Here is a 15975-nt window from a genome sequence, read left to right as displayed (position 1 = left end):
TAACAACAAATCATTGATATTGAATGGTTTTAGTAGCAAGAGGTATAGGAGAGTGGTTCTGAATGTGGAATCCTTCCATCACTCAAGAACAGCTAACTCCTCTCAGCCTCTGTATTATTCTTTTTGCTGTCATTAAATAAAAAATCATGAACTTAGTGGCTTAAAGCAGCACAAACTTATTATCTTACGGTTCTGCAAGTCAGGGGTCTAAGATAGGCCTCACTGGGCTAAAATCAAAATGTATGTAGAGCTGCATTCTTTTTAGAGGCTCTAGAAAAAGTTTAGTTTCCTTGCCTCTGCCAGCTTCTAGAGGCTGCCTGCATTCTTTGGCACATGACAGCAGATCAAGTCCTTTCAACGTAGCATCTCTCCAAGCCTCTCGTCTGCCTCCCTGTTCCACTTTTAAGCACTCATGATTAGATTGGCCCCATCTGAAGATCAGCTGATTAGCAATCTTAATTTCCTTTTGCTGGGTGCGGTGGCTCACGCCTGTAATCCCAGCATTCTAGGAGGTCAAGACAAGAGGATCACGAGGTCAGGAGTTCAAGACCAGCCTGGCCAACATGGTGAAACCCCCGTCTCTACTAAAAATACAAAAATTAGCCAGGCGTGGTGTTACATGCCTGTAATCCCAGCTACTCAGGAGGCTGAGGCAGGAGAATTGCTTGAACCCAGGAGGCGGAGGTTGCAGTGAGCCGAGATCGTGCCACTGCACTCCAGCCTGGGTGACAGAGCAAAATTTCATCACGGAAAGAAAAAAAAAAAAAACAGGCTGGGCACGGTGGCTCACGCCTGTAATCCCAGCACTTTAGGAGGCCGAGGCGGGCAGATCGTGAGGTCAGGAGATCAAGACCATCCTGGCTAATACAGTGAAAACCTGTCTCTACTAAAAATACAAAAAAATTAGCCAGGCATTGTGGCCGACGCCTGTAGTCCCAGCTACTTGGGAGGCTGAGGCAGGAGAATGGCGTGAACCTGGGAGGCGGAGCTTGCAGTGAGCTGAGATCCCACCACCGCACTCCAGCCTGGGTGACAGAGCGAGACTCCATCTCAAAAAAACAAAAAAAAGTTTTTTCCTTTTACCACATCAGGTAATGAAGGAGTTCAGGAAATGCCATCCCCAAATACGCCAGTTTGCTATATTGATTACTTAGAGCTGGAGGTACTTGAAAAACAGCAAATGCAAGGGGAGGCTTTCTCTTAACTCCCCATCTGCCTAAATACAGATCCTCAAAAAAGAACTCAGTTGTCACCAGTCCCCTCCTCAGGAGTTTCATCAGCCAGGGAAGATTAACTCATCCCAGGAGAGAAAACAAGAAGCCAACGCCACACCCAGAGAAGGGCCCATTCGTTTTTATTCCAAAATCACTTACTCTCTCCTAAATTGCCTACATACCTCCTCCCCTCTCCCCTGTGAAGAGGGCATACAAGCTCCTAAATCCCACTGGTTTTGGGGGTATTCCCTTTTCTTTCCTGTGATGCCCCATGCACATAGTACATTTGTATAACTTTTCTCCTGTTAATCTGCCTGTTGTCAGTTCATTTCATGGACTCAGCTATGAAACCCATGGAGAGTGAGGGGAAGTCTTTCCTCTCCTACAGTAGCATATTCACTAGTTCCAAGAATTAGAATGTGGGCCAGGTGTGGTGGCTCACACCTATAATCCCAACACTTTAGGAGGCCAAGGCGGGCGGATCACTTGAGGCCAGGAGCTCAAGATGACCCTGGCCAACATGGTGAAACCCTGTCTCTACTAAAAATACAAAAATTAGCTGGGCATGATGGTGCACACCTGTAATCCCAGCTACTCAGGAGGCTGGAAGAGAATAGCTTGAACCCGGGAGATGGAGGTTGCAGTGAGCTGAGATCATTCCACTGCTCTCCAGCCTGGGTGACAGAGTGAGATTCTGTCTCTAAAAAAAGAAAAAGAATTAGAATGTGGACGTCTTTGGGAGGGCTACCATTCTACCTGCCAGAGCCTCACAGCAGCCTGACCCTCATCTCTCCCTTCTCAAGGATGTTAAGAACACCTGGGAGGAAGTTGTGGGCTGTGGCTTCCCAAGCAAATAGGTTTGCTGAGGAAATGAAAACAGCCATCTACCAATGGCTTAAACAGGAACTCTTTTTTTTAGAGACAGGGGTCTCACTATGCTGCCCAGGCTGGTCTCAAACTCTGGCCTCAAGCTATCCTCCCGCCACTGCTTTGCAAAGTGCTGGGATTACAGGCATGAGCCACCATACCTGACCAAAACAAGAGCTCTTGCATGCTACAATAAGGAACAGCAGATAATGGCTTAGAACTCTGTTTGCAAATTTAGGCTTAAGTACAGAGACTTTTTGATTTTCCCAAGATTATGTCCCCTGAAATAAGAAAATTAGCTATTAATTCCTCAGTTCACAGGGTGTGATATAGGTGGGTGGTTTTGTGTGTGTGTGTGTGTGTGTGTATGTTTAATGCTGTCAACCCAGTTTTGAGGCCCTGGCTAGAGATGGTCAGTTCCTCCTCTTGGGCAGCCAGTTACGTTCGCACCTCACCACCTCCCCGACAGGGCCCTCACACTGTGGGCTACTACACACCCACCCTAACTGCCCTGGGCCAGGTGCCAGACAACGAGGGACAGCCCCTATGTCTCAGAGCCCAGTGAAATTATTCAAATTAGCCAGTAGTAAGCCATGTTCCCCCATCTCCCACAGAGACCACAAGAAAGGAGAATTTCCACAGCCACCCCCTCTCCCCCTTTGCCACGTGACTGACCCAGGGCTTCACCTGAGTGGCCTTGTGTGGCGTGCTGTTGCTCCCAAGGGAGCTGCACGTATAACAAAACTGTGAAATTCTGGTTTCTCTCTCTTGATCTGCACCTTCACTTAAGGTAGCATGTTTACAACACAGGGTACGTGTGTTTGGTTTTTCTTACGTTTTAATTTTTGACTGATTTCTTTCCCCCTGAAAAGGAGCTCAGGGAGGACCTTTCTCAACCAGTTCAAGGCTAATTTTAATGTCAACAGAGGAAAGCCCAGAAAGGCCTGGGGCAACACTCTGCCTTCCTACCCCGATGCCCAGAGTTTCCCTCGAGCCACTCCACAGCAGATGGCAGCAGAGACAGTCCAGGGAGGGACCCACTGTAACACCGTAACACCTTTTTTTTTTTTCTGTGACAGGGTCACCCAGGCTGGAGTGCAATGGTGCGATCACAGCTCACTGCAGCCTCAACCTCCTGGACTCAAGCAATTCTCCCACCTCAACCTCCGGAATAGCTGGGACTACAGACGCATACCACCACGCCCAGCTAATTTTTGTATTTTTTTGTAGAGATAGGGTTTCGCCATGTTGCCTACGCTAATCTTAAATTCCTGGGCTCAAGAGATCCACCAGCCTCAGCCTCCCAAAGTGTTGGGATTACAGACATGAGCCACTGCACCCGGCTTGTAACACTGTTCTTTGGAACCGTCTTTTGATTAATCCAAAAACCAGCTTGCGGGGTAGCAACATAAATTCTGACTGAAGAAAGTTTCTCCTTCATGAATAACTGCTTTACAGCAAGTCTTTTCTGTTTCAGCAAGTCTTTTCTCTCCCCAGCAAAACTCCTGAACCTCCCTTGCCATCATAAACACTAAACTGCCCCAAATTTGCAACCTTACTGCCCCATCTTAGGAGTCCCAGCCCCCAGACTTCTACTTAGGAGTCCCAGCCCCCAGTCCACTATGCTGGACTGTCTCTACAGCACAATCTCCCCACTCAGAGGAACAGAGAAGCTGGGCCCACATGCAGATCTAGGCCAACAGCCCCCAAAATCGAAGCCCTCCTTGTGGCCTCTCCCCTCTGCCCCTCCCACCTCACTCTATCCCATTCTCCCTCTTTCTCTTCACTGTAATAGCCTCTCATCCCCCGTTTTTGTTTGTTTGTTTGTTTTTCTGCCCACTCAAGTAAAGGCTGCAGCAGGTTCGACCCCAGGGCACTCACCTAAGACAAATAAAGATTAAAGTATTTTTGTTGTTGTTGTTGAGACGGATTACAGTGGTGCAGTCTCGGCTCACTGCAACCTCCACCTCCTGGGTTCAAGGGACTCTCCTGCCTCAGCCCCCAGACTCAGCTGGGACTACAGGTGCCTGCCATGCCTGGCTAATTTTTGTATTTTTAGTAGAGATGGGGTTTCACCATGTTGGCCAGGCTGGTCTCAAACTCCTGGCCTCAAGCGATCCTTTCATCTCGGCCTCCCAAAGTGCTGGGATTACAGGCGTGAGCCCCTGCATCTGGCCAATTAAAGTATTTTCTTCCTCCTGGTGGAGGGAGATGATTTCACACCTATGAGAAGATGGAAAGTTTCTGAAACTTTTGTCTTTTCCCTGCTCTGAAGGAGAAGTGGGTGCAGCTGTGCTGAGTTTGTTGCGTTTGAGGGCTGCTGTATACATTCTGATCAATACTCTGAGTAATTTCCTTCCCCTCTTCATGTTTCCTGCTGAACTATTTGTCAACTTTTCTTGTGGGAACCCCAGTGGTCTCTATTGGAAGATGCATATATACCTCTTCATTTCTGCTATGGATTGATACTCATCTTCTCCTCTGAGTCCAGTCCTGGGCTCCCAGCAACCGTACATAGAAAGAGCCCTTCCCTCCAGCAGGCATCCTCTGCCCCAACGACTGTTCCCAAAGCAAATCCCAGCCTGTGCTCTGTGCATTGTCCCTAACCCTCCCTGATCTGTGCGTTATGATATTTGGGCTCATTCATAGGGCAAGATCTTAGAATAAAGTAATTATAAAAGCTAATATACTTCAATATAATGTTCAAAAGCTGAATGAAAAGCCTGGTGTAAAATCTATACTAAAGAAACATCTGGGCCTGGCGCGGTGGCTCACCTCTGTAATCCCAGCACTTTGGGAGGCCGAGGCAAAAGGATCATTTGAGGCCAGCAGTTCGAGACCAGCCTGACCAACATGGTGAAACCCGTCTCTACTAAAAATACAAAAATTAGCTGGGTGTGGTGACGCATGCCTGTAATCCCAGCTATTCAGGAGGTTGAGGCAGGAGAGTTACTTGAACTCAGCAGGTGGAGTTCAGCCAAGATCAGTAAGCCGAGATCAGCCACTGCACTACAGCCTGGGTGAAGGAGCCAACAGAGCGAGACACTGTCTCAAAGAAAAGAAAAGAAACATCTGTTGCTTGAGCTCGGTTTAAATACAACATTGTTCAAATGCATTTTCTAACTTTTAAAATGTTTCTTTCTTTCAAACACAGGATGTGGGACTTTTCTCTGGTTAATGAGTTACCCATTTCTCTGTTGGCTCTGGGTCACCAGGAAGGACCAGGAGTTCCTTCTCCTTCAGTCACTGTGGTTTTTTTTCTCGTAGTCCACAGCTCATATTCTCCTTCTTGCCTCACTCATCCCAGGGAGGAAGCCAGAGGTGAGTGTGGGAGGCACAGAGGAGGATAAGGTTTACTTAAGGTTAAGAGCTAAGTTATTTGTGTGGACTGAATTCAGCTAGCTCTACTTACTCTGTAACCTTGGATAAGTTAGCTTAACCTCTTTAAGCCTCAGTTTTCTGACACTTTCTTCTGTACTAGTAATTTCTTCTTCTTCTTTTTTTTGGACATGGAGTTTCACTCTTGTTGCCCAGGCTGGAGTGCAATGGCACAATCTCAACTCACTGCAACCTCTACCTCCCGGGTTCCAGCTATTCTCCTGCCTCAGCCTCCTAGGTAGCTGGGACTACAGGTGCACACCACCATGCCTGACAAATTTGTATTTTTAGTAGAGACGGGATTTCACCATGTTGGCCAGGTTGGTCTCACTCTCCTGACCTCGTAATCTGCCGCCTCAGCCTCCCATAGTTTTGGGATTACAGCCGTGAGCCACAATGCCCGGCCTGTACTAGTAATTTCTATATTATAATAATAGTACTGATTTCTATATTATAATAATAGTACTGATATCATCTTTGTACTAATAATTTCTGTGCCTTAATAATAATTTCTGTACTAATAATACAGATACAGTAAAATGTCTGTGGCACCAATAATTTAATAATTCTGCATAATTTCTGTTCTATAACAAAATGCTAAATTTTTTTGTAAAGTGAGGCTATTATAGAGTTATTCTGAGTATTGGATGAGAAAAAAAGCAGATAAAACATTCAGAGTATAGCATATAGTGCATGGTTAATAAATGTTAGCTATTATTATTATTGATGAGGACATGTCTTCTAGTCATTCTGCCCAAGCCTTTGCACCTACAGAAACTTGTAAAGAAAATCTAAAACTGGCTTTTTTTCAGGTCTGTCTTGTACAGAAAAGACAGTCCCGGTGAGTGATCTGTGGGGAAAGGAGAGGAGAACATCCCCTTTCCCTGGGACCTCTTCAAGGACTCTGGGCACTACCTCTCCAGCTTTGAAAAGACTTCGTTCCTGCCAAGAAGAGAAATGGGGATGAAGGGGTTGGAATGAACCACATGGTCATGAAGCATGAAGTAGGGGGTATTGTTTTCTCTCTGGATAGAAGAAGGATTTTTCTCAGAGGGACAGGGACGGTGATGAGGCAGGGAAGAAAGGAGACCAATTCTCTGGTTTGGGGCGGTAACTTCTGACTGTCCCGGAGAAAGGCATCTTCGGGCATAATGGAGAGTCCGGAGGCAGGAGAGTGAGAGCCCCAGTGTCACTGCACTGGACCCAGACCTGGAGTAGAAACAAACATTCCAAACCTTGCATGTCTGTAAGTGGAATAAGTGGGTGTCTGGAGGAGGAAATAGGAGTATCATCTTCCTCGCTTCCCCTTTCAGGTAGGAGCTATCCGACTGGATAGAGATGAGCTGAATCACTTCAGGGCAGTCCTTTTGATGACATTTTAATTTTTAAAACTTTATTAAATTTTATTTTTAAAGATTAGTCAAGTACAGTAGCAAGAAGTAGGGAAAGAGAACAAGGTGTTTTATCTGTAACTGACTGTGAACAACCAAAGTGAGATAACTCACTGCCTTCAGACCAGCCAGATTACATTTTTAAATCAGATCTTTAGGGCTTCATTTTGTTCTTTGTATTTTATTTATTTTTATTTTTTTTTTAAGACAGAGTTTCACTCTTGTCGCCCAGGCTGGAGTGCAATGGCGTGATCTCCGCTCACTGCAACCTCCGCCTCTCAGGTTCAAGAGAGTCTCCTGCCTCAGCCTCCGGAGTAGCTGGGATTACAGGTGCGCACCACCATGCCCAGCTCATTTTTTTGTATTTTTAGTACAGATGGGTTTTCACTGTGTTAGCCAGGATGGTCTCTATCTCCTGACCTCGTAATCCACCTGCCTTGGCCTCCCAAATTGCTGGGATTACAGGCGTGAGCCACAGTGCCCAGCTAATTTTTGTATTTTTAATAGAGATGGGGTTTTACAATGTGGCCAGGTTGGTCTTGAACACTTGACCTCAGGTAATCCACCCACCTCAGCCTCCCAAATTGCTAGGATTATAGGCATGAGCCATTGCACCCAGCTGTATTTTATTTTAAATGGAGCCATCCTTGAAATTATTTGGAGTTAAAAAGTCCATGGATTAAAATCAACTATTTCAAATATTTTAAGAAGTAAAACAACAACAACAACAACAACAAAAGAAACAGGTATGATTCCCCAACCCCACAATCACCTCCACCCTGATTTTCGGCTATCAGCCTGGTAGTGCCTAGTCTCTGTCCTCAGAAGCCTGGAATAGTTATCAAACAAAAACATTTTTTCCTCTCTTTCCTCCCACCGCCCAAGATGCCAAAAGCAAAGAAGGCCAAGGGGAAGAAGGTGGCTCCAGCCGCTGCTGTCGCGAAGAAGCAGGAGGCCAGGAAAGTGGTGAATCCCATGTTGGAGAAAAGGCCTAAGAATCTTGGCATTGGACAGCACACCCAACCCAAAAGGGACCTCACTTGCTTTGTCAAATGGCCCCACTTTATCAGGTTGCAGTGGCAAAGAGCCATCCTCTAAACATGGCTGAAAGTGCCTCCTGCAATGAACCAGTTCACCCAGGCCTTGGACCCCCAAAGAGCTACTCAACTATAATACATAAGCTGGCCCACTAGTACAGACCAGAGACAAAGCAAGAGAAGAAGCAGAGGCTGCTAGCCTGGACTGAGAAGAAAGCTGCCAGCAAAGGGGACTTCCCCACTAAGAGACCACCTGTTCTTCGAGCAGGAGTTATCACCATTGCCACCTTGGTGGAGAACAAGAAGGTTCAGCTGGTGGTGACTGGACATGATGTGGATCCCACCGAGCTAGTTGTCTTCTGCCTGCCCCCAGCCTCAGCCTCCTCATCTGGAAAGTGGGTGATGATAGGCCGGGTGCGGTGGCTCACACCTGTAATCCCAGCACTTTGGGAGGCCGAGGCAGGCAGATCGCGAGGTCAGGAGATCAAGACCATCGTGGCTAACATGGTGAAACCCCGTCTCTACTAAAAATACAAAACAATTACGTGGGCGTGGTGGCGGGTGCCTGTAGTCCCAGCTACTGGGGAGGCTGAGGCAGGAGAATAGCATGAACCCGGGAGGCGGAGCTTGCAGGGAGCCGAGATCGTGCCACTGCACTCCAGCCTGGACGACAGAGCGAGACTCTGTCTCAAAAAAAAAAAAAAAAAAAGGAAAGAAAAGAAAAGAAAGTGCGTGATGATAGTTGATAGTGCATTTTTCTGTGTTGTAAAATAAAGGTCCCTGACTGCATTATCAAGGGGAAGGTAAGACTGGGATGTCTAGTCCACAGGAACACCTGCACCACTGTCACCACACAGCCTAACTTGGAAGACAAAGAAGCTTCGGCTCAGCTGGAGGAAGCTATCAGAACCAATTAGAACAGCAGATACGATGAGATCCATCATCACTGGGGAGGCAATGTCCTGGCTCCAAAGTCTGTGGCTCTCATTGCCAAGCTGGAAAAGCCAAGGCTAAAGAACTTGCCACCAAACTGGGTTAAATGTACGCTGTTGAGTTTTCTGCACATAAAAATAATTAAAATAATACAAATTCTCCTTAAAAAAAAAAAACTTTCCCTCCAGACGTCTTGCAAAACTGGAGTTACAATACCTTCCTTCTTGTGCTAAGCCAGTGCACACCTCTGAAGTGAATGTTGAGAACTGAGCTGAACAGTCTTCACAAAACAAATGCAGCTTGTAGTAAAAGATCGTGCAGGATGATTTCATTTCTCTATAAACAGCAAATTTATAGAGACAGAAAGTAGATCAGCGGTTGCCTAGAGCTGGGGGTAGGAGTGGGTATGAACCGAAAATGGACATGAGGAAATATTTTGGGGTAGTGGAAATGTTCTAAAACTGGATTGTGGTGATGGTTGCACAACTCTGCAAACTTACTAAAATTATCAAATTGTGCACTTAAAATGGGTGAACTTTATGATATATAAATTTGCCTTAATAAAGCTGATGTTGTTTTAAAGTTAGAGTAGGTAACTGATTTAAATTGGTATGCCAAATAGCACTGGTTAGTATCTACTTTAGGATCCTGACTCCACTGCTCGCAAACCATGTGAACTGAAATAAATGATTTCAGCCTCAATCTCCTCATCTGTAAGTGGGTGATGATAGTGCGTATCTCATAAAGCAGAGTGCCAGTTAAATGAGATAACTTACAGATTCTTAAGCATTTTATTTTACCTTAGAAATTAGAATGTGAGAAGGTAGGCAGGTGTCAGTGTTTATCCTTTCTTGGCTTGGGGAGGGGAGATCATTCTGAATTTTTCAATGAGAATGATCTGGAAGGCACATGCTCTAGCACTGTCTTTCAGACTCTCAGACCCACCCATTCCCCTGTGCCCAGTGGTTTCACATCTCCAGTCTTCGTTTCCAGGGGCCTTGGACATTGACAGCCACCTCTTTCTGGGTCAAGTTGCAAGGATAAAAGGAATAGTATTTGTTATCAGGCAGAAGGAGCGAGTGGCAGACTGCAGGAGCTCCAGGACCCTAGGTGACTGTTCCAGACTGGCTGCCCTAGGAGACGCTCTAAGGCAGACATAATCGGGGCAACTGAATGTGCAACATGGGTCCCTGATGCCCAGGTAAACCCAGAAAAGCCAAGGCTGACTATTGGGAGCAAAATGAGATAACTCAAAAGTGGCAGTATGGGAGAAAGAGGGATGGGCCCAAGGCCAGTAGGAGGGTTTGTTCTCTCCCTGTGTGTGGAGTGCACTTATGCTGAAGTTTTTAGGGGCATGGGATGGACAGGATGAAGTAGTAGCAATTATTATCATTATTTTTTTTTGAGATGAAGTCTCACTCTGTCGCCCAGGCTTGTGTGCAGTGGCGTGATCTTGGCTCACTGCAGCTTCTGCCTCCAGGGTTCAAGCGATCCTCCCCCATCAGCCTCCCAAGTAGCTGGGACTATAGGCATGCACCACCATGCTCAGCTAATTTTCATCTTTTTAGTACAGACGGGGTTTTGCCATGTTGTCCTGGCTGGTCTCGAACTCCTGACCTTAAGAGATCCACCCGCCTCAGCCTCCTAAAGTGCTGGGATTCCAGGTGTGAGCCACAGAGCCCGGTCTAATTCTTAGCGGAAAGAGGCATACGGTTGTATTCTTTGTACCCTCCCAAACCCCTCCCACTCTGTTCTTGGCAGGCCTGTTCATTCATTCATCCCACATACATTACCAAATTCCTGCTCTCACAGACCTTATATTGTAGTGGAAGACAGATCGTAAAGAAATAATCAAATGACTCTATAACCTAACTGCTAACAAGGAAAGGATGTGCAGGAGGCGAGATGGCTTAGACTGAGTGGTCAGGGAAGACCTCTCTGAGGAAGTTACATGTTAGCAGGGCTTTGAGGGAGCAAAAGAAACAAAGCTTGGAAGAAAGAGCACTCTTGGCAGACAGAAGAGAACATGCAAAGGCCCTGGGTTTGGTGTCAGCTCTGTGTGTTCAAAGAGCACAAAGAAGCCAGTGTAGCTGGGACAGAGTGAGATGGAAGCAGGGTGGTAGGAGATTATTTCAGGGTGATGGTCAGGGCCCAGACCTACTAGCTTTACTGGCCATGAGAAACACGTGGATTTCATTTCAGATGTGATGAAAAGCCATTGGAAGAGTTTTGAACAGGATAGCAAGTGATCTGATCTTGAGGTTATTCCAGCTGTTGTGAAGAATATGGGCTGGGCATGGTGGCTAATGCCTGCAATTCCAGCACTTCGGGAGGCCAAGGTGGGGGGACCACTTGAGGCCAGGGGTTGGAGGCCAGCCTGAGCAACATAGTGAGACTCCATCTCTACAAAAACTACAAAAATGAGGTGGGTGTAGTGGTGCATATGTGTCGTCTCGATCAGGAGGCTGAGGTAGGAGGATGGCTTGAGCCCAGGAGTTGGAGGCTACAGTGAGCTATGGTCGCTTCACTGCTCTCCAGCCTGGGCAACAGAGCGAGACTGTGTCTCTAAAAAAAAACAAAGAATGTATAGAAACTTTCTCACTAAACTACTACAGGATTCCACACCAAAGTGAACAGCCCTTTCTACCTGACAAAGTCTCATGGCCTTGTCTAAGGTGGGAAGAAATATGGGCTATGGACTCTGAATTGCCGGAATGAGGAGATGGGTCTCTCCTCCCATTTTCTCTTCCTGATGGATCTTCTCTTTCCCACTTAGGCCTCGTGTATAGGTGTGTCTCCCTCTTCTTTTTTGCCCTGAGAATCAATGGGTTTGTTTGTGGAGGTTTACCTTTAGAAACAATTCAGGCCGGGCATGGTGGTTCAGGCCTGTAATCCCAGCACGTTTGGGAGGCTGAGGCGGGCGAATCATGAGGTCAAGAGATCAAGACCATCCTGGCCAACATGGTGAAACCCCGTCTCTACTAAAAATACAAAAATTAGCCAGCTGTGGTGGCACATGCCTGTAGTCCCAGCTACTCAGAGGCTAAGGCAGGAGAATCGCTTGAACCCAGGAGGCAGAGGTTGCAGCGAGCCGAGATCGCTCCACTGCACTCCAGCCTGGGCGACAGAGTGAGACTCTGTCTCAAAAAAAAAAAAAAAAAAGAAAGAAAAGAAACAATTTAGTCCCCATCAATTCTCTGATATTGAGTCTTGAAAACACTGAAAAAAAAATGTTTATTAAGATTTGGAAGAAATTTGCAATTTAAAGTGTTTTAACCGAAAAGAAATCAATTACCTCCCTGTGTGCCATGAATGCTAATTCTCTTTGTTTTTTTAAAACATCTCTTCAACTCTAACCAGATCTCCACTGCCTAAATTGAAAGAATACCCTAGGTAAGGCTTTCTAGCCAGAGATAACACTTCTATAAAATAACCAGAAGAACTAGGGCTTAGAGAGGCTGTACTCATCTGCTCGGGCTGCCATAACAGTGTCAGGGTGTCTTAAGCAACACAAATGTATATTCTCCCAGTTCTAGAGGCTGGAAGTCCAAGACCAAGGTGCCAGCGGGATTGGGTTCTGACGAGACCCCTCTCCCCTGCTTGCAGACAGCCACCTTCTCACTGTGTCCTTGTGTGGCCTTTTCTCTGTCTATGCTTAGGAGTTGGGGGAGCTCGGATGTCTCTCTCTTCTTTTAAGAACACAAGTCCTATCTAATTAGGACTCCAATCTTATGGCCTCATTTAACCTTAATTTCCTCTTTAAATGCCGGATCTCCAAATACAGTCATATTGGGGGTTAGGGCTTCAACATATGAATGTGGGGGTGTGGGATGGGGGGGGTAGCCTACTTCATAACCGAAGTTCTCAATAAATATTCAGTAAAGATATGGGTAAATGAATGGATTTCTCTGGACACCCTGAAACTATCAGAGTCCTCTGATGGAGCATGAGGTAAAGACAGTGGCTCAGGCAGAGAAATTATAGACCCATGAACTAAATGACCTAGAACCTACATAAATCATTAGCGTTCCTCTACATCGGCAATAACCCACTAGAAAATGCAATAACAAGTAAGACTCAGTTCACTGTAGTAACAACAATCATAATATCTCAAATTTTACCTAACAAAGAATATATATATAAGACCCCTATGAAGATGATTTAGAAATGCTATTAAAGCATACTGTAAAAGGAATAGAGGCTGGGCGTGGTGGCTCACAGCTGTAATCCCAGCACTTTGGGAGGCCAAGGCAGGTGGATCACTTGAGGCCAGGAGTTCGAGACCAGCCTGGCTAACATGGTGAAACCCCGTCTCTACTAAATATCCCCCCTACCCCTCCCAAAAATATCCAGGCTTGTTGGGACATGCTTGTAATCCCAGCTACTTGGGAGGCTGAGGCAGGAGAAACGCTTTAACCCGGGAGGCAGAGGTTGCAGTGAGCCAAAATCAAGCCACTGCCCTCCAACCTGGAAGACAGAGTGAGACGCTGTCTCGAAATAAAAATAAAATTAAATAATAATAATTTAAAATATCCTTCTAGCCAAGCCAAACACATCTAAGGGACTAAGTTGGCCTGTGAGCCACTAGTTTGTAACTCGTTGTGAGTATAATGGGCATGAGGTTTGTTCCTAAACATAGGGGTGTGGGAGGCAGAAGAATACAAGCAGACTCTCCCCGTCCCACATGCTGTTACCGCTCCACCTCTCTGCAGGCAGCTTTCCTAAGGTCCTGGACCTTCAGATCCTTGCTGGAGTTGAAGGCGGAAATGTTCTGGATCTGCAAAACAGTTAAGGGATATTAAGGAATATTATAAGATTGCCACCCCCAAAACTAGGGCATCCTCCTAACATTATCCACGGCTGATCAGGAACACGTCGGATAGAAATTTGAGTTTATTACTTTATAGCAGTATAAAGCAATAGCAAAGTTAATATAAAATCACTTTCCTGTCAGGCCTGCACGGCGTCAGCTCATGGGTCTCTAAGACCCGAAAATTGAGAGCGTTTTCGCACCCCAGGGGCTGCTCCTGGCAGCTCTGCGGCGTCAACATGCCACAGAACAAATATATTGAATTACACTGTAAACGCTATGGATACTGTTTGGATTACCATGAGAAAAAGAGAAAGAAAGAAAGTCAAGAGGCTCATGAATATTCAAAGAAGGCAAAGAAAATGATTGGTCTCAAGGCTAAGCCTTACCATAAACAGGGCCATGCTGAGAAAATACAAATAAAAAAGACTATCAAGATGCATGAAAAGAGAAACACCAAAAAAAAAAAAAATGCTGAAAGGACTCCACAGGGAGCAGTACCTGCCTATCTGCTGGACAGAGAGGGACAATCTCGAGCTAAAGTACTTTCCAGTATGATCAAACAGAAACGAAAAGAGAAGGCGGGAAAATGGGAAGTCCCTCTGCCTAAAGTATGTGCCCAGGGAGAAACAGAAGTATTAAAAGTTATTCGAACAGGAAAGAGAAAGAAGAAGGCATGGAAGAGGGTGGTTACTAATGTCTGCTTTGTTCAAGATGGCTTTACAAGAATACCACCTAAGTATGAAAGATTCATCAGGCCAACGGGCTTGCGTTTCAAGAAAGCCCATGTAACATATCCTGAACTGAAAGTCACCTTTTGCCTACCAATATTTGGTGTAAAGAAGAACCCGTCGTCCCCACTGTATACAACTTTGGGTGTTATTACCAAAGGTACTGCCATGGAGGTAAATATGAGCAAATTGGGCCTTGTGATGCAAGGAGGCAGTTAGTTGGGGAAAATATGCCCAGGTTACCAACAATCCTGAAAACGATGGATGCATAAATGCAGTCTTACTGGTTCGACAGCAATTTCATATATAATTATTGAGGACTACGCACCAATTGAAAAAACTGCCATTACTGTGATGTTTCTGAATACTACCAAACAGCCATACATGTCTGCAATCATCAAGAGATTTATTAAATTGCAAACATTAAAATGGAAAAAAATACAAAATCATTATAAAAATAATAATGCTTTAGGACTCTAACTTCAAACATTCCTCTTATCTGCAAAGGTTAGAAAAGATCACTTTCCGTTTAAATATGCAAAGAGAAAATGTTTCCAGAATTAATTTGAAACCTTTGTAGCCCTTTAGCTGGAAGGATCACCCTACTAAAAATGCATCAATAGAAACACTAATCAAATAACCAGTGAATGTAAAATTATAAACCAACATGTGTATTAAAAGAAAGAAAAGTAGGGAATGTGCAAGGATTTTTAGCAGACTGGGAGTTTAGATTTCCCACATGAAAGCAACCGGCACTGACAACAGAAAGAGACTGGGATTCACTGGGAGAAGAAAAGAGCATTGCAGCTTGGAACAGACCTAAGGCCGAAAGGAGGGCAGAGCATTGGCAAAAGTCAGCCAAGGAGGCTGGAGTGAAGGGAGCAGGGGAAGGAATGATGCCTGATGAAGCAGGAGGGGTGTGAACCTGAGTGATTAGAGCTGTGTAGACTGCAGTTAGCCACCCTAGGGTTTTAAGAGGTGGAGAAGGAGGATCATCATCAGCCTTATGCTGAAGATAATGACACTGGCTGTAGTGTGATTCATGGGGTAGGGGGGTCTGAGCCGGTGCAGGGCAACCAGACTTGCAACCACTGCTATGATCGGGAGAGGATGATAGTAGCTTGGGCTAGCATGTGGGGTGCAGTGGACGTGGAGAGGAGTAGGCAGAAGTGCAAGCTATTGAGGAGGTAAATTTATCAGACCTGTGAGTGGTTGGATGTGGGCGGGGAGGGAGAGTCCATGCTTGGGCTGACTCCTGACTTTCTCGCTCTGGTATTGGGACGTGTGCAGATGCATTCCCCCAGACAGGAACACTGAAGAGGAATGAATTGGGGGGCAAGAGCACGAGTCAGTCTTGGACAACCTGACTTGGAGGTGACTTTGCAATCTCTGAGTGAACCTCTGGTCTGTTTCCCAGTTCACAAGTCCCTCACCTGTAACAATTATGATAAAAATGGCAGGAAGTTAGCTCCTAGGTGTGGAGGAGCAGAAGAGAGACTCGGACGGGGGCTCTCCATTTACCCAACCATCCTCCCTGGAGCCTCTCTGAAAGATACTCACTGAAGATACTTTGTTTTTTGGTCGAGTTGAAGAAGGAGAAACTCAAACGTGTTC

At 45.8% G+C, this 15975-nt stretch overlaps 1 protein-coding gene across 2 annotated transcripts; it reads left to right on the top strand.

Moving 5' to 3' along the window:
- The first annotated feature begins 13869 nt into the window (after nt 1-13869).
- Nucleotides 13870-14750, top strand: LOC101151524 (ribosome biogenesis protein NSA2 homolog). 2 transcript variants are annotated; one of them, XM_055363146.2, is made up of 2 exons: nt 13870-14401; nt 14581-14750. In XM_055363146.2, the coding sequence occupies exons 1-2, from the start codon at nt 13870-13872 to the stop codon at nt 14631-14633; spliced, it is 585 nt and encodes a 194-aa protein (XP_055219121.2). In that variant the 3' UTR covers nt 14634-14750. The 2 variants fall into 2 exon arrangements, with proteins under 2 accessions (XP_055219121.2, XP_055219120.2); XM_055363145.2 differs by lacking the exon at nt 14581-14750 and having other exon boundaries at nt 13870-14580.
- The last annotated feature ends 1225 nt before the right edge of the window (nt 14751-15975 follow it).

The sequence above is a fragment of the Gorilla gorilla genome, chromosome 16, assembly GCF_029281585.2.
Source record: "Gorilla gorilla gorilla isolate KB3781 chromosome 16, NHGRI_mGorGor1-v2.1_pri, whole genome shotgun sequence".
Lineage (NCBI taxonomy): Eukaryota > Metazoa > Chordata > Mammalia > Primates > Hominidae > Gorilla > Gorilla gorilla.
This window is presented reverse-complemented; position numbering and strand designations above follow the sequence as displayed.

What these genes read in the sequence shown, in the direction of transcription:
- LOC101151524 (XM_055363145.2), top strand. Translation starts at nt 13,870, where the DNA reads ATGCCACAGAACAAATATATTGAATTACACTGTAAACGCTATGGATAC.